Source organism: Augochlora pura, chromosome 4 (assembly GCF_028453695.1).
Source record: "Augochlora pura isolate Apur16 chromosome 4, APUR_v2.2.1, whole genome shotgun sequence".
Lineage (NCBI taxonomy): Eukaryota > Metazoa > Arthropoda > Insecta > Hymenoptera > Halictidae > Augochlora > Augochlora pura.
The window spans coordinates 1465556-1490272 of record NC_135775.1 but is presented as its reverse complement, the minus strand read 5'-3'; the positions used below and the strand labels follow the sequence as shown (position 1 = coordinate 1490272).

The following is a 24717-nucleotide window of genomic DNA, read 5'->3' as shown; positions in this document are numbered from 1 at the left end:
CCGGCTCGACGTTAAAATAACGAAGCCGAGGGAGAAGTAGGCCGACACCGATATCCACGCTCCAGTTCTCGACGGCTCCGCGAAACCTCGATTTATTTATCTTTTAACGGCCGATAGCAAAAGTGTCGGGTAAACGGCGATTCGCGAAGAACGATCGAAAATAAGAGTGTAAAGAGCCTCGCTCTCGGTTGGCTTTCTCGACCGGCGAACTCGGCAAATAATTAGAATAAGAGATCGGCGAGGATCGGTAATTATTAGAAGGGAACCGGCGGTGTTCGGCGATTAGAACGAGAACGTGGTTAATTACGATAAATTAACATGGGGGGGAATGTGCTTTCTACCGGAGCGGAGAAATGGGGAGGAAAACGAAAGGATTTCGGAGAGCGAGTCGGATGATAGCGAAACCGCTACCTACATTACATTACGCTACATTAAATTGCATTTCATTAAATTACATTACATTAAATTGCATCAAAATTCATTACAGTATGTTACACTATATTATATTAGCACAGCGATTGAACATCGTAGAAAATCCTGTGTAAAATAATTAATTGCCAAATAGATTTATACAGGTCGAAATGTCAATTCAAAAGTGAGTCCTCTATTTTTTCAAAGTGACAAAAGCTCGAAAAGATTATTACATTCTAATAAATTTCCTAATATTGCTAATAAACTCTAGAATAATATTTTCCAGTTTCTCCAGTTTCTTGTTGCTCGTTTTAGAAACTATATTAACTAAAGAATAAAAAATAAGTGTTTACAACAATCTTCTCCATTTGGCGGAAGGATTTCCCGGTTTTCAGAAAGGACGACGATCGAAGATTGCGCGCCAACCGTACGATTTGTTAATTCGTTTCCCGGCACCGTGAAACGCCCGGCTGCGCCGCCGTGGCGTCGCCGTCGCCCCGATCGTCGCAACGGGAATATCGGCGAGTATGTACTGCCAACGGAGAGAGAAGATTATTTATACGGCGGGCATTATCATTACGATATTATTCACTTATTCGACGCTGATGGCCTTTATGGGGGCCAATTATGCGACTACCGGAAGAGGGCGCCGAGTAATAACGCACCGTGCAATTTGCGACGCGTATTGACGCCACGGCAAAATGGCCTCTCCGGTCTGTCTCATAATGGTTTACAGTTACTCCTTTTCGATCGGCAAAAGGTGTTGCCGAAGCCTTCAGTTAATAGAAGAAATTAAGCTGCGACAGCAAGGCATTAGCTCGGACAATTTTTATCTACCATTTAGCTGGTGGCGCCAGCGATGTCGCGTAGTTTCGTTTCAATTTCAATCATTTATTTATTAGAACATAATTGCACGTTTTGTGCAACTTGAATAGGATAGAGGAGCCAATTACTGTGCCTTATTAGCGAACCTTACGGGTTTTCGCTATTAAATACAACTTCGACTATTTGAAACGACATTTCTCTACTTCTTACGTCGCCATTTTCTTCCTAGATGACTAGACGCTTTTATAATTATTTATTGGAAGAAGAAATCTTGCCGGTGCTCTTCGACGTGTAGATGATAAATCTAACCTTTTAAACTCTGCATCCTCCTTCATTGATGATTAATATAAAATAGGAACAATGTTGAAGCCATTTTAACTGTGACTCTAAAATATATTATTTAGTACATATAGTGTTATGGCGAATTGTCCTGGCCAATTTGACACTGCCCTGAAGTTGAAACAACCCCTTTGGAAATAGTTAAAAATAGGGATTGTCACGGAGCCGTTGTGCCGACGGAAAGAAGAATTAATTTCTACCAGAGAAACAAAAATTGCCTAATCCTCTTAGAAAAATTATTAACTATAAATAAGCGCTAAAATCGTCGTAGCATTAAAGGAGCGATACTGCAGGAAGGGTTACGAGTTATCGAATAAGAGATCGCGGAACGAGCGGGTTCGCCGGTGTCTCGTCCGGTCTCGTCGATGGGCCTGACACAGGTGATAATGAACACGTGTCCGGGACGGGTTAAAAGCAGCTCGAAACACCCCGCGCGCGCGCGGCGTACAGGTTAATTCCGCTCGGCTAGAACTCCCGTAGAAACAAAAACCCCGCTCGATGGCGGACGGACCGCGGGGAGAGAACGAGGCGGACAGAAGGGAAACGGCTCTCGGCTCTCTTCGCTGACGCAGGAGGCAACGCATGCGTGACTGCGTGATGCACGATGCACCGGATGCGTTTCCTCGGCTGTTACTACGAAGGGGAGCTTAGGCTATACGGCATACGAAAGCAAGGACAGCCGCGGCGCATTCCTGCACGAAAATCGAAACGAACCCCGTAGACGCAAACCTAACATAACCTGTCGATGATGAGCCGAATTTTGGGGTGTTTATAAAATCGGAGGATTTATAATTTGGGGGATTTATGGACGAATTTGCGTGACTATAAGGATTATTTAGATGTGGTGGGTACTTGGTTATATAGTTTGAAGTAGAGTGATAAGGATGATTGCAGAGTGGAGACTGTTGGAGTGAAGGAGGAGTATTATTTTAAAGAATATAACATTGATATAACCATGACAATAGTACAGTAACTGGAGTGTTAAAGGCACACATATATTTTATATTCTTATAATTTATTATTTATAAATTAGGTGGTGTTAAAATGTCCAGCTAATTAAAATCGTCGGTTTTATGCAACTTCGTGAAGGAGAGGCGAGGGAAGAAGAAGATCGGCGCGCATAAGTTACGAGCAGGGTCCGATAGATCGCCTCCTCTCTCTTCTCTCTCTTCTCCTCTCTCCGCCATCTGAATAGTAATTTCGGCTTTTTCACCGCGGCAGGAACGGCCGGTCGACGTGAGAATGTTCGAGCAGCCGACGGATTTGCATATAAACGCGCCCCGGCACCTAACGGGTCGCCTCTTTGTTCGTTGCACGATCATTAGCAATTATTAGCAGTAATTTTCGTGACTCGTGAGACGCGCCGGCGAACGGTGTCCGCCGGGTCTCTCTGCCATCGATCCACGCTCGAGCGTTGTTGCCACGGATTACGGGGCCACGTGGTCCGGGAGTCGATCCGCCGTTCGTGTGATCGGGGGCCCCGGGGAGGTAGCAGCTCGTTCGACCGGAAGATTATTCGTCGAGAGATTATCTGTCGATGGGAAGGATCTTTCCAGGAACAGGAAGCGTTTCGCGACGCACCAAGGTTTTCGGCGCTCACGATCGCGGTGATTCGTGAAAGAATCGTCCGACGTACGCGAATGCATTATTAATATCGGTCGTCGAGACTTTGATCGATCGTTTCGATGAGCCGAGGAGATGTACCTTTGTGTCGACGTTCTTTTCGAACCGCTCGGAGGAATGATATTGCGATAATAATGATAATTAAGGAGAACTTGTGATTTATAATAATGATAATAATTCAGGAGAGCTTGTGATTTATTATAATAATAATAATTAGGGAGAGCTTGTGATTTATAATAATAATTATTAATATAATTAGTTAATAATTAGATAATAATAACAATAATAATAATATTCACGGAATAAACTCTCTATTAAATCGAAAGAAAGTAATAAAAATAAAACAGTCGCCTAAGAACGAATAAAATAAAAGATCCAATGATTGCATAATTGTACAGTTAGCGTACCGTGGATAGTGCATACATATAGCGTAGACTGCACAATGCAGAATGCACAGCGTAGAATGCACAGCGCAGAGATGATTAGTGAAGTGCGGCTCCCCGTTGCACAAACGTGGAGAAAGGAGGAAAGAATGAAGGAATCTGGAACGAGGAGCGTATTATCTCTCTTATGACCGGCTCTATCGAGCCGCTTGATCTTTGCCCGGCCGGGCCTGACCTTTGCGAAACCTGGAAGTCTGTTTATAAATCCGGCTGCACCCCCACCGCTATCGATCCGCGAATCTTCGATACTCGGTTTAATTATTTTTTAGCGTCCGGCTGCTCAACGCGATTATAAGTAGCCACTCTCTAATCGGCCCCCCATCAACGAAAACTATTATATTCCACCGTAAAAACTGTAATAAATCAACCTGGTAGCCTGCTTCCAAGACGTAGAACAATTCGAAATCTACGGGGGGCATCGCGTTTCTTGACCAATCGCTGCGCTCCGTCGATTTTTATTCATTTATTAAATGGCTGCTTTTATTGTTGTAATACAATGCTATTCAAATGACGTTTTAAGTATATTTTACGAATGATATTTTATTCCAACAATATCTTAAACAAATTCCCCGATTAAAATTTCATTCGAATAATATATCAAACAAATTCTTCAAATGCGATTTTAATCGAACTATACCTTAGTTTTTTTAATTTAATTTTATTCCATCAATGTAGCGAATAACATTGTATCGAAGAAAATAGGTTAGGTTTGTCCGATTGATTAGCTCGAATGCGTCGGGGTTGCAGTATTACAGGCAATAATCTTCGTGGAATAGGTTTCGGGGTGTGTCTGACCAGGGACGGTGACAATCTACTGAAATTGATTTAGGCACGGCACGAACGTACGCTACATAGTAGCGTGACAACTGTTTTTCTCTCTTTTCTTATCTCGCCTCTCTGTTTGTGGTGGTACCTTTTCCCTTTCTGCTAATTAGATCCATTAATTAGCGTCGCTACTCGACGCCTTACCTAGCCCATTCTTACGGCCGCCATTATTTCGCTATAGTTCAGCAGTAGGTTTACGGGTCAAAATGACGCTTTTAAAATTTATTAACTTACACAGTTGATGACCCTATATTTATAATACTAATTATAGAACAAAAAAATAGAGATTTATAATACTAATAATATTAATAATTCTAATAATAGTAAGAATAATCGACATCTGCGCGTCTTAGTACACGGCTTATACATCTCGCGTTTATTAGGCGAAATCTACACCAAGCAACAGCATCCACGGACGCGCATCGTCGAATCAAGTTGTAGCGATCTGTTCATTAGCTTATCTCGATACGAATATAATTCGAATGGTTGTAATTCATCAAGAGGAGGAGGGCCCCCCCGGTTGTCGGCTTGTGCCCGTTTAGCGTCCAAGGGGAAAATAGGAGAGAGAGAGAGAGGGGAGACTGATTCCTCGGCGCGCTCTTCAAATCTGACACAAACGAGCCGCGTATGATATCCTTTATGGCTCGCCTCCGAGAGACGACTGCTCTATCTTAATTCGCGATCTTAATACGTCATGGCATCGCGCGATCCACGGACGCGTCGGCGTCACGCGCCTCTGCCGCTCGACGGCCGTTTTCTTCCTCCTGTCTCTCTCTCTCTCTCTCTCTATCTCTCTCTCCCTCGTGCTGTTTCTACGTCTCAACGGTGCGAGATTCGGTTGCCGGACGGATCATCCCGCGAAAGGTGCATCGCGGGGTCAATCGGTTATACAGGTGGCCGGAAGTCGTCAGAGATTGAGATTGATGCATTTTCTAGTTTATTGTTATATATTATATTGTGGGCTATAGTGTATGGTAGTATAGTATATTATGCTATTTACTCTGTGCTATGTATTACTATGTATACTATTATAATAGTATAAATAACTAGAATAGAAAATCATACGATTAAAAAATTATTGAAATAGAGAATCAATGGTACTACATAAATCAAGATACTATATAAATACTATATGATACTATATATTAATTACGAACATATTCACGCCTTCCATATCGATCAATGATCATGTAAACGTTCTTCCTCATTTTTTACACCGGTTGGAAAAACCACTGCGCATTTATCAAAGAATTTTTCTCACGGTGCAACGAAGTCTGTCGCAACACGCGATCGAATCAACATATTTCGAAGAAAAAGAATCGAGGCATTCGGAATCGATGCGTTCGTTCTATCTCGGCACGGTTTCGCTCGCCGATGTAATTTTACACCGATCGACGTTTACCAAGTATGTCGGACACAGTTTTTCTGGTCGACTGGCTCGCGAGAGTGTTCCCGATCTCGATTATCGCCCCGGTAAAACAATAATTGCTGTTTCTGGTGGTAGTATATCGTGCGGGATCCGGGCGAAAATAGCCGGCGATTTTCATCGAAAGTCGCCCGACGGTGAAAGGTGTCCAGATTGAAGCTCCGACCGTGTTGTTTCTACGATGGAATTTATTGTATCGGGGGGCCTCCGGTGGAGAGTCACCTGCGTACACGCTCGATGGAGCGTCGCAGAGAGACAGATAAGAATGTGGGTCAGAAAAATGACGATTGCGATCATGCTCGGACTACCGGAGAAAGATCGCTCGGATCTCCGTTCCGTGACTTTCTTTGGCGAAAGCATTCTGGCTGGTTTATTCGTTTCCTTTCGACTCGAGACCTTTTTTTACCAGGTTGCTGTAAATTATGGAACTCTCTATAGTAATCTATATTATACCAGTCTATTTTAGGATATACAATTGTACTGTATTTATATTTTATAGTAGGTATTATACTATGCAATTATAATATACTGTACAATTAGATGAAAGTAAATATATTATATTATATTGTATAATTATACAAAAATAATTTTAATATACTACAACATTATACGAAAACAACTGTATTATATTACATTATACAATTACCTAATTCAAATGATATATCATATAATACCGTTCCATAAAAACAAATACTATTGTATATTATCTTAATTAATTATCTAAAACATTATATACATAATTACAGTATAATTATAGGATTGTACCAGTCGAAAACAGCAATTAAAAAAAATAGTAACGCCGGGACAGAGTTTTCGAAATGGATCGATGCAGCGTGCGCCGATCACCGATCGCCGATCTCCGTTGGATCGGCGAAGGAAGTGCACGGGGCAAACGGCCTCGAGCTGTCGATCGAGGCCGCCTAAGAAGGTCTCGGCTGGCCGGCACGCAGTCGCAGGAAGAGACGCGCGAACGTCGCCGTGCACAAGCTTTTGCGCAAGAGGCATAATTATGGCCGAAGAGAGGAAGCGGCGAGCCGAGTGCGTTAGCACACGTAGGACGAGAGCGTTCAACGATGAACTTGACACTGGCCAGGGAGAAACCGGGGAGATCGTCGAGATCGACGAGATCGAGAGACCGAAGTGGAAAAGGAGGGCGGAGCTTTCCGGCAAGCGCGTGCAAATCCGTATACGGTTTTCTGCCGTTTTCGTCCATTTTTATTCGAACGATTCTTTATTTCAACGAGTCTCTATTGTAATAATTTTTTAATTGTATAATTTTCTATTCTAATAATTTTTAGTAGAACGATTCTCTATTTAATAATTTTTTAATCGTATAATTTTTAGTCGAAGGATTCTCAATCCTAATAATTTTTTAATCGTATAATTTGCTATTCTAATAATTTTTAGTCGAATGATTCTCTATTCTAATAATTTTTTAATCATGTAATTTTCTATTCCAATAATTTTTAGTTGAACGATTTTATACATGATGTTGATAATTCTTATTTTATACTTATTCTTACTTTACACTTACTATTATTTTATACATATTATTATTATACACTTATCATTCTTCCTCATCCATTATAATTTTTCACTCGTCGCCATTAATCGCCCGAAAAAAAGATGCGCGGTAGAAAGTCGGTTTCTCCGTCGTCCACTGTTCCTATTCCCGTGGAACACCGTAGCCTAACGGGTCCGAGAATGTGTCACGATTACGTCGCCGCTCTCCGAAACCGTGGAAAATTGTGCAACATCGACCGGATCCGCCGAGTCACTCGAAAATCAGACGATCGCGACCGCAATCCCTTCCATTGACCCGACCGTAGGTATTTTTCGCGCTCGGTAGGTCGCCTCCGACGCCTCCGACGCCGTCGCCGCCGCCAGAAATTTGCATATCTGGATTTCGGCCAGACTGGAATTTCTCTGTTTATGTAGCCAACGAAATTCCCGGCATTCCTCGGCGGTGAGTGGCGACGAATTTCGTGGCGGAACCAGTCATGGGGTTTTCGGAGCGCGTATTAGGTTGATTGGAATTTTTGGTTATTATTTTCGAGGTTATGTCGATGTTATATCGAGGTTATGAGTCGCTGTTAAGCTTAGAAAAATACATGGTGTCCCAAAAGTCACTCGCAATAGTAATTTCATCTTCCTGATGTCTTCTCTACCAACTTTTTCCTTTACAACAATTTTCTCTAACGCTTCGTTAACGAGTTATTAACGAAAAACCGTGACCAATGAGAGGCGAGATCGGCTAACGCTAGGCGCCGCGCCAATCAGTGAAACTGCCGGGCGCCAGACGGACTCTTCTCTCATTGGTCACTGTTTTTTGTTAATAACTCGTTAACGACGCTTCGGAGAAACTTTTTCTAAAGGAAAAAGTTTCTTCAGATGACATCAGGTATCTCCGATTTCCTGATTGCAAGTCACTTTTCGGACACCGTGTATAATCTGCTGATGCAGCGTCTTCTGGAAGGAGCACTGGCAGGAATAGTGCGAGGCCGGATCCATTTTGTAAGACGGAGATGTGCTCGTCTTGTGGAAGACAGATGTCGACTGTGTCTGACTATTATGAACATAATCTACTTAGACTTATTTTCTACGATTTAAAGAGGCTTTCTTATATATTCTATATTTTATATATAGTTTTTTTTAATAAGTCAATTTGCATTAATTATATTTAGCTATTAAATAATAATAATAGTAGTAGTAATAATAATAATAATAATAACATAATAACTAATTACATATAACATATTAATATACATTCCAGAATCTACAAAATTTGTGGAGTCTACAATTAATAACACTACACCCAACACATTAAACAATTATATATAATTATATATATTATATATAATTATACCGAATACTCTCGACTAACCTACAAAAATCGAAGACCGCATAAAAGGCCCATTATGCAAACCGTACGTCGAAAAAACTCTCCCAAAGATCGCGTTACACGCGTTGGCGAACCGCTTGCAAATTAGCAGTGCCTAATAACCGGTGCCGTTAAGGTTATGTTTGCTCGTGCTACCCGAAGGTTTTAGGGTCCGCTCGCTTTCAATATTTGCGAAGTCCGTGGCGAGAGCGAGAGAGAGAGAGAGAGAGGTTCGAGGAATCGCGGGCGCACAGAGATACGAAAAGACGGGAACGAGGGGGCCAGAATGGAAGGTGAACGACCGCGTGGCCGTCGCGAGACGCGAGGCCTTAAATCTCTCTCTAAAAATCTCTAAAAATCTCTAAAAGCATTAACAAAAGGCCTGCGATATTTAAAAAAAAAATAAATATCCCAGTAGCGCAGAATTTTGATTATTATAAAAAGGTGCAGCGAAATATTAATTTGGCGAATAGCATATACGTAGTAAAATGGCTATAAATATCAACAGAAATCCACAATAATTATTATAATAAAAAAAAATAGTAATGGTTACAATAACAATAAATGGCAAAGAAGCTAAGGAAAAGGCGGACAGTTTTGACCCAGCTACGGCCGCAAAGAGTTAACATTTCCGCGGCGGCCGCGACGCATAAATCGCCTCGTTGCTCGGGGGTAGGAACAGGAAGTGGGCTCTCCGCAGCGCCGACACACGATTTGACAAAGTATTATCGATACGTGACGAGAAAGTCGAGCCTTTGTTGCGCTGCACGGCGCGCGTGGGTTTGCCATTCGCCGCACGGACGACGCCGCTCGATTTTCGTGGTATCGCGCGCTCCGAGAGAACCAGCCGGGAATGTCTGAACAAGACGGACGCACCGGAGGGCCGGCTTTAAAAAGCGAACGTGCACGAAATCCGACGAATCGACGGATTTTCGTCGACGAGAGGTCGCTGGACGACGCGATATAAGAAACTTCGAAAAACAGCGAGCAATGCTTGTTCGTTTATTAAATAGGACTCGGTTGTTAATTGTATAACAATTTTCATTGGCGCTTCAGAGGCGCCACTCGAGTGCAAAGGGTTAATATACTATGTTAGTAAGGATAATATACTACGTCAATATACTAAGTATAGTAATATATAATAATATGTTAGTAAAGAACAAAATTTCGAATCTAATACAGCCCTTTATACCGCCAGATACAAAAGTTTGACACGAGTACGAAGTTTCTTAAAATCAGCGGTAACATATCAGAATTATCTATCGGACGAGAGTCTCGGTTCCGTCGCCGATTCGTGCATTGGAACGAGCGAACTTCGTACGTCGCCGCGCGCGGCGATAAAAGTTCGTTTCGCGGTCGCCGAAAGTTCTGTGTCGGCGGTCGCGTGTCCGATCTCCGCCGTGGTTGGGCACTCCGTACGCTTTCGTAGCGGGGCGCAGTTATTTCCAGAGAGTCGAGGCAATCCAAGGTAATCCCTTAAATCGTCCAGAATCAAGTGCCCCCAGACGTTTCGCCCGCGGATAGTTACGAGCCGCGGTCACGAACTACGCCGCCGAACTCTCGGCGACTACGACTCCCAACCCCGTGGAATTTCTCCGCGGAAACTCGCTTGAATTTTCCATGGTAGTGTGTGTGTGTGTGTCGCGAGACTCCATGCCGGAGAAAGTAATTTATCGACCGCGATAATTTGTTGGTCGCTTTTTCAAAGTGTTGGAGGCGCTCGACTGTTGCAATATGTGATTTAATGAGTGAGATAATTTATTTGGGTCGTCTGTTAGGATTCCTTGATTTGCAGGGATGAACTGTGCGAGGCTTTTTTTATTTATGGTATATGGTTAGAAAGTAGACACTTTTAGCTTTAATTTAAGCTATTTAGAATTAAAAAACATTGACGGGAACACATCTTAAAATTTTATTAAAGTTTGTCTAAAAAATGGGTCGACTCATCCTGGGTAGCAAAGTAGTGTTCCTCACTTGCTCTAAAAATGTGCCACAATATCGCCTCCCCTCCCCATTGCCGCAGCATCAAGCAAATCGAAATCTCTGCACTGCTAGCCCTACTATTGGCTAAATCGTAGCCATTCGCAGCGTATGGCATCGTAGCGAATCCGGCCGCGATAAATTGTCTTCTACTCTATGTTGGGCAATCGTTCGCGAGATCTCGCACGATTTTGTCCGCGAGTCCGAGAATCCGTTGCGCAATTGGTCCCGCGGCGCGAGCCCCTGGTTAAACGGCGAAGAGTTTCGGAATTCCTCCGTTCGCGGAAACGTCGTGGCGCGCGCTCGCGCGCGAGATGATTATTGCGGTAATACGAATGCGAGATTTAGAGCGAGGCCGGGCCGCGTTTTCTCCCGATATTGGTTATAACCTATCGTAAACCTGGCTTTTAATTGCTCCCGAATGGCAACGGCAGAAACTGGAGCTACTGCTATTTTTATTTAATTTAATTTTTAAACTTTGATCACAGAAGAATCAAATTTGCTTTCGATTTAATATTCTTCTTAATACTACCAGATAATTTTTCTTTCGTCTATTGTCTTTATTTAGTTTCGTTTCTATACTTTGATAATAGAAACATTCAATCTAATTTCAGCGTAAAAGAAATTAATAATATACATAGTAGATTTCATATGGAATCTTTATCACGAGTCTCACTATTATAGTGGAATGGGTTAAAGCAGCTATAAACGCGCGAATTGCGTCAACTATATCGCAACGATAATTGAAAAGAAATAGAACGAACGTCGCCATTGTTGCCTTAACAAACTGATAATAAAACAGCGGCACTTAATGATCGTTAAAACTGGTATCAAGCCGTTTCTTACACGTTTTCCTGCTTTCACTCGGCGGGCCGATAACAATCGACAAGGACTTCCGTTACACAGTTGTCCGTTTAGACGGGGTTTCTTTTCTGCGCGGACAATATACACGTCGGTTTAACGTAACCAATTATCGTCGGCGTAACGACCACCTGTCCGCGAATTTATAGACAACTGGTTGCGGCCGATCGGCCGCGTTCGGCGTCGATTTTTCCGCCGCGCTGAGTAATGCGACGCGAGCACGTTACGCGTAGAAACGGCGCGCTGGAAAAGCTCCTACAGGAGGAGGCAGAAACACACGTAGCCGTGGAAATACGAAAAGCAAGAACGGTTTCCGCGTTACTTTCGATCTCGGGACGAGACGCGCGGCGCGGATCGTAGCGGCGTCGGCACGCGCGGCGATCCAGCGGCGCGCGTCGGAAACTTTTTATCGGCCCGTTAAACAGCCGACGCGAACACGCGCAATTAGCTGAAATATCGCGTGGCCGTTAACCCCTTTAGCCGCGATGCATGATAGAAAGTCCACGGCCAGTTCGGTGAAATTGTGACGAGCACGAACGATCACGGCGATCCGTGGGGACGCTGACCGAGAAATACGCTTCCACGCGGCGCGCCGCGACGACGCATCGAAGTGCACTGTTTCGAGAATTCGGTGACGATCGACGGAAAAATCAATTACTGTAAATTGATAGTTATTCAATTTGTATTGCTTTGTAAGAAATCTATGGATCGCAGACATTTTTAAAATTGCCGATATTTAATTAATAATTTAGTTACCGTGAATATTGAAAATAGAGCGTTCTATTCAATATTCAATATTCAAGAGCTAATATTTAATAAATAAACCAAATAATCGTCGCTTCCATGTCAATGATACCATCCGCCAAATCCGAGTGGAAAAGACGACTTCGTTTCAGAGAAACGAAAACCGATTCACCTTCGGGCAAGTTCGGCTTTCCCATCAGAGGACGTTTTCGCGACGCGCGCGAATAACTCCGTTATCGTTACCGGTATTTAGCCGGCACGAAGTTTTAACCAGTTTGCCGCGGTGGCTCGTTTTCGTTTTATCGTCCGCGCAGCGGCGAGCGTCCCTTTGTGTCGTGGTTTCCATCGAAACGATAACGAAACTACTTTCGCATTTTTAACGGAGCGCCGGCGGGCTGCGTCGTTACGATTGTCGCGAGCTTTTACGTTCGTTGACTGCATTAACCCGTTTGCGCTATAATAACGAGTCAGACTCGCGACAAAGATTTCATGCGACATCTGCTAAGTATGAATATTATTAATCTCTTTTAAGTTCATGCTAATCGACGCAAGATAAAAGGAGTCGTAGTGCAAGGGGTTAATTCGACAACTAGGTTTGCGTAAATAATTTAAGTAACTATAGTAAGTAAATAATGGAAAATTTACAACGAAGACATAAATAATATTTAAAATATAAAGAATATAAAAAGATGGTAATGTAGGCGTTTAGGTCTAAAATCGATTAGTTCGGAATCGATGATTTCCGCGAGGAACGGTCGCAAGAGCGACGCGGCGTGCGGCGCGGGCATTAAGCAAAGACAATGGCCGCGGCCCGGCGGTTGCGACAGTCGTTGTCATTCCAGCCACATTTTCTCCTTTGTTCTATCCATCTCGTAGCCATCTGTCCTCCGCGATTCGATTTCCCAATGCGCGACGCGGCGGCAACAGAGCAGCCCAACCCTCGATTCTTTTCGTCGTCGTTTCCTCTCCCTTCCACCCGCGCGGCACGTCGCACTGTGGCAGAAAAGCCTGAAATCATGGTCACAATATAAATTTCAAAATTCCAGAAACAAAATGTCGGATCCAATACGGCGGATGGGTTGTCGAAAAAACGTTTCGGTTTTCGCATAAAATCGATGTACGTACATTTTCGGGAGTTCCGATTACGAATCTGAATTTCAAAATTTAGAATAAATAAAATTTCTTTTCGCTCGAATCGTCGGCGTGTCGTCATTCCCCGGATTTCTCGCGCGGCTGATCGCGTGGCGGATCGGGACACGCCAGGGTGGCGTACAAGGCAGGAGCGGCGCACCCTGCGGGCCGCGCCCTATTGTCGCCGCCGCCCCCCCCCCCTCTCCGGAGAGGGGAAACCGATTAATCGCGGCCCGCGTAATTAAGCGCGGGAATTTTAATCGAGTCCGCGGCTTCCACCGCGTGTTTCGGATTAATTAGGGCTGTGGCCCGCGGCCGATCCGTCTCGGCGCGGATAGCTACGAGTTAATTGGCCGAGTCCCGAGCCTCGGATTGCCGGGATTTTCTTCCACCCCTCTCCTCCCTCCCCTCGTCGACGATTTTTCCCATCGTTCGCTCGTTCGCGTTTTTATCGGTTTTCGCGTCGTTGTAACGGCGTCTTCGATCTCCGTTGAACGATTTCTTAGCGATCGAGTAATGGTTGCGCGATCATGATCCGGACACGATTTTCGAAACTCGTTCGCGTCCCCTTTTAATTCCCGGCGTGCCTTTCGCTGGATGAAAAAACCGGGTGGACGGAGGGGGAGGATTTGAGCCGGGGGCCTTTGTTTAGCGCGTCACTGGGTCACCGGTTCGGCAGGTTCGAGGGGCCGGGGTGCTCGAAATTTTACGTGGAACCGGGCCACGTCCGACGCGCCAGGAATTTACCGTGAAATTCCGACGCGGCGGCCCTTTCTCTCTCTCTCTCTCTCGTCTCTCGTACCCGCTGAAACGAAATTGGCCGCATTGTTACATTTTAATTGTTACATTTGGCAGAGAAATGTCCACATTCGTCCGTAAACTTCGGCCTAGCACAGGTAAAACAAGCTCTCTCGATCGGCTTTATTTTCGGCACCGCGTCGTCGCCGATCGATGAAAGATAAAATTGAGAATTCGCGCGCGGTGTCTTGACACAGTTCCGATCGCATTAAAACGACCGAGCCGCCCGAAATAAATGGGAAGGATCGGGAAACTGGCTCTGAGCAGCGGCAGAAGTCGAGGCGTTTAAAATATCAAAAGACTCCCGGGACCTTGGCGATTCCGTCCTTTGTCGAGTGCGAGAGAGAGAGAGAGAGAGAAAAAAAGAAGAGATACTCGGTTAATGGGTCAAGGAGCGAGCAAGCAGGTAATCCGAGCTTATCGCGACCAGTTAGGGGTTGGCCGGTATTGTAAATAACTTTCTCGACGAGCGGAGAACTCGCGTTACCGGCGAACGATCCTCTTTGAACCGCAAGGCGAGCCGGTGATGACCGAGAGACCCGAGGAGCTGTTTTCAACAGAATTATTATCTCCTTCTGTCACCGGTTCTTCCTTTCGTTTTCCTGTAACAAGCGTTCAGCGACACGCGTTAATGTTGAGACAATTTTTCAAGTAAATATATTGTTTGCGAGATGGAAGCGTAACATGCCGCAAATAATTCTTCTGGCTTAACAATTTTTCATCTTATATATATAATCTTGGTAAAAATTATTTTGGAGCGTGGCATAATAATTTTCAGTGGCGCCTTAGAGTCGCCGCTCGACCGCAAAGGGTTAAAGCGGCGTTAGCGCGAGATGTCAGCGGTCGCCATCATCATCGCCTAGCAGATTCGGCTGGCTAGAAGTCGCGTACCAGGCGGTGAAAGGTTGCAAAAGCTGGCGCGAAAGTGGGTAACCAGGGTTCGCCGGTATCCGCGCGAGGGTCGCGCGCACGACAATTAAGCGATTGAAGAGGGACACGCGCGCTTCGATCGGGGATCCGCTTGCGTAAATCGCGCGTTCGCGCTCGATGACGCACGGAGAGAAAGAGAGAGAGATGTCTGCGCGGCGGTGCCAACCACGTTTCAAACGTAATTTCAACGACTTCCATTAAGCAACCGATGATTGCAAGCCGATTGGTTACAAGGATCTCTTAATCGACAGCGAGTTTTCTAAACCTCGACCCCCACCGGCGGAATGCACTCGCGGAATCTGGCGACCTCGATGGCGTAGGCCTCGATCGGACCGAATCGACACGATTGTTACACGTAGTACATATACATTTTTCTATCTCCTCAAAAAGGATCGTTCGAAAATTTTTTCGATCGTTCGATTAACACTTATTCGTAATTAACAATTTTCCTGATAGGACCTAACAATTTTTGTTTCCTGCATTGTCTGAAAGCAATTGAAGAACTTTGCCCTGCCATCACAGGGTTAATTCGTTCGAGCAAAATAATCTTTGAAACGTGTGTCGCGACGAGGCTACGCCGATCGCTGTTGACAAAACGCTTTCAGTTGGTTAACAAGGCCGAGCGGCGGGGAGAGGGTTCCGCGATACTTTCAGCGACTGCAATTACGAGAGAGGTTGTGCGTCTCGCGGCGGCACGCGTCGAGGAAGTCGCTGGAAAATCGATGAAAGCGGGCTGGCGGAAACCTCCGTGTGGAATCCAAACCCGTTCTGTATTCAGGTGAAGGCGACCCGTTTTATCAATTCGCCTCGGCGAGCCGCGACGCGACATTGTACGCGGCCTCTGAATTACATTATAAATCAATTAAGCGACGCGAACGGCTTCGATTATTAATTATTATTTTAATCGCGCTTGTAATTGAGATAGGAGCGCGCGACGGTGTACAAGTGTCGTTGGAATACAATGTCGGAGAATTGTAATGCAAATTGAATGTAATGTGACTGAATGATAATGTCATGTAGATATAATGTAGTTGAATTGCAATGTAATTGAATTATAATGTGACTGAATTGCAATGTAGTTAATATAGGATGTTATTGAATTATAATTCAATCAATGTACAATGTAAATGAATTACTTCGCGATGGAAATACAATATAATTAAATTATTTCGCAACGGAATCACAATATAATTGAATTAATAATCGACTCACGTCACAACTAAATCACACTATATCTAATTTAAACTGCACTCGAATTACAATATCGTCAAATCACTGTCTAATTATAATCCCTCGACTAATTCACTTGTAATTCCATAAAACTCCTCCATAAAGTCGCGCGAGTGTTCTACGACTCCGCCGCGCCGCTTATCGAGATACTAACGCGCACAGAAATCGGCGATGGTTGGTTCCGTTTTTCTTACTGCTCCCCTTACCTCCATATTTTCTTGGTAAGGATAATCGTTCAGCGGAACGCGCCCGAAATAAAATTTCGCCGAAGCACGTACGAAGAAACTGGTTCGCGCGTTCGTGGATCGCGCTCACCCTTTCTCTCTCTCCTAATAAACGAAATTAACTTTCCGCGGTGCGGCCTGAAAAAGCGGTCGCGTTCCTCGGAATGTAAGCGTCCTTTCCGAGTCGAAACGTCTTCGCGTCGCCCGAAATAAGGACTACAACCTTCTCTCTAGCACCTCATTGGTCACCGTTTTTCGGTAACAACTCCTAAACTAACCCACGGATTGCGTTTTTCTTAAAGAAAAAGTTACTACAAATAATGTCAGGTAACCCTTGTTTCACGCAATACGATACAACGCGACGCAACACGACACAACCCGAAGCGACACGACGCGGCACTCCGAGCCCGATTACACGCGTTTATTGGAACGGCGCGCGGCGCGGCGTTCGATTAGCTCGTTTAATTTATCGGCCGGTTTACGGTCGCGGCTGAATACGGGGCCCAGGGCCTTTATTGTCGCGGAGATATGCTAATGCAACGCGATAGTCGGCCAATATTCCTCTACACGACTATCGGCGACGATCGCGGGCGAGTATCGCGCGTTCAACCGTGCAATACCCGCTCGCTTCCTTTCGATCCACGCGAATTACGCTCGCCATTCGACTTTATCGCGCCGCTCACTCTTATTCTCATTCTCGGTATTTTCGCTCGAAACAACTGTGATCGATTCGATTCTTTCAATGGAAGCCATAGCTGTAAAAGTAACAACTGATTGTCGCAAGAGTAATTTCAGAAAATTACTTAGAACATAAAAATTACTTTTATAACGCGACGTGGGTCGGCGTGGCTGACAAATTCGTGAACAAGGGCGAAATTGAAACGGTACGATCGGCGGTCGGTATTCGGCGTCGCGAGAGGTTAATGGCTAGCGAGGAGGAGGCGAGCGCCGGGCCCCGAGATAGGTCCCCGGGGACGGTGTACGGAGGTGGTGGCAATCCCGACGCAATTACCGTGCCGCTATCAGGCGGTTAAGTCGCGCGCCATGCGGCCGACTCGTAAACACGGTGGATGGTTCCGCGGATAGGAGAGACCGGGATAAGGGGGCTACAGGGATAGGACAGTCGGCCGATTTCGTGGCCAGATAACCCCTTGGTCCGGGGGCCGCGCGCGCGCGCGCGGGCTGCGGGCCGCGGTAGCTGGCCGGGGCCGCGTAATCTTTACGACGGAGCTAGAGGAAACGTCATAACTCGTGGCCGTGGCCGTGGCCACCGTTCGCCGAGTTACGAGCGTTCCCCGCGCGAATAACGCGCTAATTGAATGAACGGTGAAACTGCTCTCCCTCCCCCCCTCCCCCTGTTTATCTGCACGGCCGGATCTCCGATCGTCGCCGGACCCGTCGCGCACGCTGCTCCGGCGAGCCAGCGATCCGTGGCCAAAATTATTTCAGCGTCGCATCGAGGTTCAAGGTTGCCGTGTGGTAGGTCGTCGAATTCGTCTCGACACCGGCTACGACATCATCCAGTGTCGACGTTTAAAAAATCGAGGCGACCAGCAGTTTTTACGACGAACTGGTTTCCACGGGTGTTTATATTCTAGTCTGTAGAAGAGCGAATGCCGAGCAACTTTCATGGGAAATATTTTTTGTGGGATCGTCGAGACTGTCTGAAAAACCGTGGTTTGTTTTGAAATTCGATAGGAGCTCGCACGCCTCTCCGCTGTTTACTCGCGCGGCTCGAGCTTTATTTTTCGAGTGTCGCAGAGCATCGGCTGCTTTTATAAACGGAAGTTCGGTGTTATATCCTGCGCGTTCGCTCGAGACTGGAGAGACCAATCGGGGCCCATATCTTGGCCCTCTATGGTGTACAGCGGCCGGTGTTATGGCGCCGTTAACGCGATACGCGACAACGCCAGGCCGGGGTTAGGTTTAGACGTTTAGAGGATGGCTAGAGGCGGCTCACCGAGATGCTCTCTGGCCCGAGGACGGTTTTATGCTGGCTAATGAAATGTGGATCTTGATAGCGGGCTCCTCCGGGCTCTCTTTGTCTCCTCTTGGACAGAGTTCGGAGGTTCTTGGGCTCGGGGCAGCGTTCGTTAGGGATGGAACTCTTTAACCCTGGAAAAGAATAAATCATAAATCCACTGAATAAATCTTAAATGTTCAGGTTACACATTTAAAAGTATATAATGATTAAATAAATTAAATTCCTCACTCAAAAGACAAAAATTGTGCTTATAGACTCAACGTTCGATGTGTTCATAGCATTCAACTCCCGTAGATAAGTAGTAGCGAGAAAATTGTTCGCGAAATGATAGCTAGTAAAGAGACAGTCCAGTTAGGAGATCCATGGAGGCCGTCCCAGGGTTCCCGGCGAGCGAGAGCGGTCGAAACGCGGCACGATTACCAATCTAATTCAATTGCGGGATCGTTAGATACAACAGTGGCGGCCTCGTTAATACAGTTAAGTAAACACACTCGTAATAACAGATAGCATTACGAAGGAATAGATTTTCGCGGTCACGCAACTCGGCAACCGGATTGCCGAGCTGGATTGCTCGGTCGGCTCTTGGTTCTTGTCTCTGGATTGTCGACTGTCGGCTTTTGGTTATCGTGTTCTACATTCTCGACTCTCTACTCTTTATACACTACTCTCTACTTGCTATTGAGTAGTGAGTGGAGAATTAAAAACCGAAAAAGTGAAGTCTCTGCTCTCTACTTTCTACTCTCTGTAACACATCAAACAAATTTCTTAATAGCTACCACTAAGAAATGCAGAAGAGTTTCTCGCGAAAGTATCAAGACACCTAGTAGATCCACCGGTCTGCGTAGAGCCGTGGAAACGTCGCAACGAAACGTGGCGGACAAAGAGAGTCGCCGATTCAACCGTGGGGTTAATTTAGGCATTATCGCGGCGACGTTCCTGCGCGGCGCGAGATTAATTCCGCGATGAACGATAATTGACGGCACTTAGGACTAATGGAACCGATCCCGGAACGGTCTTTATAACGATCTTGCGCCGATATCGCGGAAGGTCAAACGCGTTTCGCGAAAACGCGTTCTCCGCCGGCGCTGTTCCCGATGCTCCGACGAGGATTTCTCGTTTCACTGGACGATTCTTCTGGTTATCTCCGTCTCCGATGTCCCCGCTTTATCAAGATTGAGGGCCATTCGCGGGACATCAATTCTGTTTGATGGGAATAACAGCGTTCTTACTTTCACGAGCACGTAAACGATGACTTGTGATTAGAGAGACACCGGGGTACCCGGAGCCGTTTACGGCCCCGTAAAAGTCTGTAAAACTTTCGGAATCGGATTAAGCCGAATGTTTAACTCCGTTTCAGATTTTATGTTTAAAGTATTATAATGAATTTGACGGGGGAAGATCGCTCGAGCGGCGTTCGCTCGTCGTGTAGACGCGCACGAGTTTAATTTACTTATTTGACAATTTAACGAATATATTTTTATGCATATATTTCAATAACGAAGAAATATTCATCGGCAACAGTGAAAGACAAAATCAGAAACCGGTCATTTAAATTAATTTGTTGTTAAATTGTCGCTAAATTATCCGTGCCGACCCGCTCCGTGTGCGGCGGCCTATTACTCAGCGAGCGCGTTCACCGTCACGTTGAAACTATTTCCGTAATATCGCCGGGCCCTATCCGAGTGCGCAGGAAACAGTATCATTTTCAGCGCGGTGAAGGCGCTCTAATAGCGGAATAATAGAGCACAGAGCGCGCGGTGTTCGGAGCGAGGCCGAGAAATTGGCGCACGCTACGCGGGATAAAAATATAAATTCCATATACTCTCGTATAACGTTATCAGATCTTGTATCATACGCTTATGTATACACCTACGGATTAAACAAAATGTTCTACAAAAAAAATTACAGTATTTGCAACGCAGTGTTTCTAATAAAGCAACGGTATTTCGTAAGTGATTTTCTTTCCTCGGATATTTTCTGCTGTTCCTCTTATTTTTTGTATAACATGCACATACGTATACAGAAGTATATAATAATAATCGGGAAAGATCTGACACCGTTCCACGAGAATATTTGGATTTAATAACTTTTCTCCAGCGAGCCTTTGTTCTCGCCGCGGCGTGCGGCGGGTCCAGGCAACGGGGTCTCGACTGTCTCGACGTCTCGCGAGGCAGCCGAGACCGGCCGGCAATAAACGTCAGTGGAAATGGTCGAAGATTAGCCGAGATAAATCTAATTGACCGCGGCGGAATAAGATAATAACTGCATAAATATCTATCGGGCGTCATTGTTGTCAGCGATGGGGCCGCCTGCCTCTGCGCGCCGCGGCGTGTCTGCGGCCTGGATAGGCCTGAGCAACGACGGGACACAATGCGTCCGTCGGTAGCCGGCCGATGCGCCGCTACCGTCGATAGTTGCCGGATAGATGCGGAGATACGCCGGCCAACGAGCAATAATAATCTTATTCGCTGTCAATCGGCCGACTCGTGTCTCGGGGCCCATTGAAAACCTGGCGCGCCTCTTATCGGCTCGCCTTTGTCCGCGAGGAAATCCGCGGGACCTTTGTCCGACACGATCGATCGATCCTCGGCGATCCGTCCTCGCTGCTTCATCGCCGCGGCATGATCGCTCTCCTGGAAAATTCACGATGTGAGACTTCGAAGGTTTTTATTTACTGTGACATGCTTTTTTTAGGTTATTTAGTCAGCTTTTACTTATTTCACCGATGCATATTACCTGCATAAGTAATGGAACCAACTTGTACTTACTGCGAGTTGCACCCTTCTAAATTATTTGGAATTAGTTTATGTATTTCAGTTACTGTTATATAATACTAGTACAAAAAAAGCCACAGTTACCTGAACAAATTCCACGTAGATATTCAAAAGCAACTGTAACAGTTCCGCAACAGTTCTACATAGATTGCAAAGTCACGATACATACTAAAACAGAAAATTATTCATTCCGATATAATTCAAATTATTAGCTTAACATTTCAATGGCTCTTTAAATATTCGTACAAACGTCGTGCACAGTTCCTCAACCGAAAATCGACTGCCCTACGTAACCGTATTCCAACCGTCCGCTCGACCGCGACCGCAGCGCCGGTCACGTGACCGTGCCGTTTACACTTTCCGGGCAATGGTGGAAGAACGTGGTCGTAGGATCGTCGCCGCGGAAACGAAGAAAATAAGACGGTGAACAGGAAAAACAGGAAGGGGACACGATCGAATAAATTTCCGGAGGGAGATTGCAATGGCTCCGAACACCGTGAAACGAAATACGAGGCGTAGCCGTGATATAGTGCAAGGGAAAAGGTTAAGTCCGGCCGCGATACGTTACGCCTGGAACCTCGTCGAGACGAAAACTAGTAGGCCGGGATGACTCGAAGCGTGGCTGCCCGGAGGGTTCCTATTATACGAGCCGGAGAGCAACCGAGTCATTTCGATGCCGGGATTAAACGTATCTCGAATGAAATTGGTACTAGTTGCAACATTGAGCCGCGCGCGCCGTCCTGTCTGCGTCCCTACAACGTATCCTCCTCTGCCTCCCCCTCCCTCTCTGTTTCTTTCTCTCTCTAAACCTATCCGTGTCCCTATCTCTGTCCCGTTCCAACCCGTCCCTGTTTCTCTGTCCTACTCCAGCGCGAGTCCCGTCGGTTGGCCGACTGGCTGGCAGCAATAAATATGCTGATTAAGCGGGAACGGACCGCCGGTTAATTTGCAGTATATCAGTATCCAACAGTGTATTTTAATTGGTCGTGAAGCATTATTGCAACGTATAATCAATGACGCCACACATCAACGAAGGGGTCCCCCTCCCTATTAACGGCTGCGAACAGAACCGGGAATCCCGGGAAAATCGGCCGCGTCTCGTCGCCGGGCGTCCCACAGGCGTCACTTTGATCGAGGACCCAATACATTCAGCTCCGGGAGTCGTCGGGCTTGCCGCGCGAGAAACTGGCCGCGCGCGGCGTCGAATCGATCATCCCACGTGACCGGAGCACCGGCGAGTCACGTGTCTCGGATCGCGACGCTCATTGGTCGGGCGCACAATTCAACCGTTTAGAATTTTGAACGCGTTGCATCGCTCGAGATCGGTATGTGATCATTCATTTTTATATTTTATAGGGGGTTGAAGAATTGTTCAAAGTATAATTGCTATGTAGACTCAAGTCCATATGCACAAATTGCACTAATGACATTATTATTTTCCTATTAAATACCACAAAACGCAGAAATCATCGAGATCAGTTAATAATTCTTTGAACATTGGCATTTACCGTGACAAAATCGCCGCGTCGCGATCGTTGCCCAAGGAATCGTTGCGGAGTCGCGGATTTCGTTGCAAAATCGCTAAAAGGTCTGCATTCGCGCGGCGCGACACCAATCCTCTCGGCGGGGGCAACCTTGAAGCGTCGAAGCCTAGATGCACCGGCGAGCGTGAGACTCCGGCCTATTTAGCTGCATCGTTTCACTTTACCGCGCGCGGGGGAATCGAGATCGTGATACTTTTCATCGTTTCACAATTGAATAGATCAAGCTTCGATGACGCTCCCCCTCCCCATTCCCCTTCACCATCCCTCCCCGGCAATTCCATTCGAGCCGTTGCAAAGTCGATCGCGGACTGAAATCGCGGCTACACGTGTCCCCGAGTCCGTTGCACCGGTGTGTCCCCCGCCGCGTGCGCATCGTGCTTGCGCGCCGCATTCGATTCTGTTAACACTAATTGCTGGTAAGTGCATCGCGCGCGCGCGCGGTGCATAACCGGCGATGCGTGCTTGCAATCCGCGTCGAGCCGCTTCTGTTTTAATAAAGGATCGATCTAATCTTAATTGACAAATTTATTCTACAAATCGTTAATTTATCGCGCCAAGTTTTAATTTATCGTGGCGATTATTCGTTTATTGAGGTGACTAAGGGATTAATTTCCACCCCTTAGAAGAAATACATTTTTTAATTTTCTAAATCGACGATCATCTCTTCTTAGCATCATCAATTTTCTCTCGTAAAGCTTCGAAAATATCAAAGAAAGGGTTAACGGACGATTTAATAAATCAGCGAATCAAGTACACACGGTGCGACCAGTTGGAAACCAGTCCCCCCGGGTCGCAACTACCATATTCCCCACCACGAAATTCCTGGATCGCGAAAGCTTGTCTTACTAGTTCTCATCAGTCGCCCAGCCACCTTGTGCCTTCTTCGGGGGTCAAGACCTCCCCGCGGCAAACCTCTCCTCCCGATCCCCAATCTCTTAATCCCAGCCAGGCGCGCCGGGGATATCGCGGCCTATAAATCCTTCGCTTCCAGGATTTCCATTTCTTCGAAGATTAGAATCGCTTAAGGGCTATCATCCGGGTACCTTGATACTGGTTAATCCGGTCTGTTTGCCATCGATCTGGAATCCTACTGCTTACTTTACTTACTTTCTACTCGACCGGTCAAACGTAATTTCCGGAGCTGCGCTCGACTCTGCCTCGGTTTACCACGGTGGAACCACGATTAACCGAACGAGCGGCGCGGCAATTAACGCGTCCAGTGAAAAATAGTTTTTAAATTAACTTTACCAGGGAGCAATAAATGAACCACTGAAATTGTAGAATTCAATATCAGTCTTGTAATTACTATTATAACATCTCATTCCATTAATTAAGTAATTACATGGTAACAAATCTTCTGTTAACAGATTCCCGTCGATTTCTCCTTATTTTAACTTGGATTAGAAATGCCTTCGTCTTTTACAAGTTCGATATTAGCGAATAAAAAAAAATTGTTTTTTTTACAATAGATATAAATTGAATCAAGCTGGAGACAAAGGGCACAGTGTAATCGACTATTGGACAGTAACACCGGCACCGCGCCACCCTAGGCCGCTCGAAGGCGGACACTCTCGGCGCGGCGCGGTGCCGGCCTCAATTTGTCCGAGTGTTTAAGCGCGCGTTTCGCGCCGTTTCTATCTCTCGCGAGCGCGACCACGGACCCGTAGAGTTTCCGAGCGGGTGACCGTATCTATCGGCGACGATCTCGCGAAACGCGAACGATGGAGGGGGGGGGGGGGGGGGG

At 45.9% G+C, this 24717-nt stretch overlaps 1 protein-coding gene and 1 long non-coding RNA gene across 3 annotated transcripts in view; one reads left to right on the top strand and one right to left on the bottom strand.

Moving 5' to 3' along the window:
* LOC144469545 (uncharacterized) overlaps positions 1-24717 on the top strand; it is a 106345-nt gene that overhangs the window by 45862 nt on the left and 35766 nt on the right. The gene's annotated exons all lie outside the window — the stretch shown is intronic.
* LOC144469078 (uncharacterized) lies at positions 8765-22268 on the bottom strand. Of its 2 annotated transcripts, XR_013493909.1 has the most exons (6): positions 21676-22268; positions 21514-21597; positions 20919-21288; positions 18632-18786; positions 14775-14889; positions 8765-13366 (listed from the first exon to the last, which is right to left on the bottom strand). XR_013493909.1 is itself a non-coding variant. In XM_078178981.1 (5 exons), exons 3-5 carry the CDS (start codon positions 20941-20943, stop codon positions 13220-13222), a joined length of 327 nt encoding a protein of 108 aa, XP_078035107.1. In that variant the 5' UTR covers positions 20944-21288; positions 21514-21597; positions 21676-22263; the 3' UTR covers positions 8765-13219. The 2 variants fall into 2 exon arrangements, 1 of the variants encoding a protein (XP_078035107.1); XM_078178981.1 differs by lacking the exon at positions 14775-14889 and having other exon boundaries at positions 21676-22263.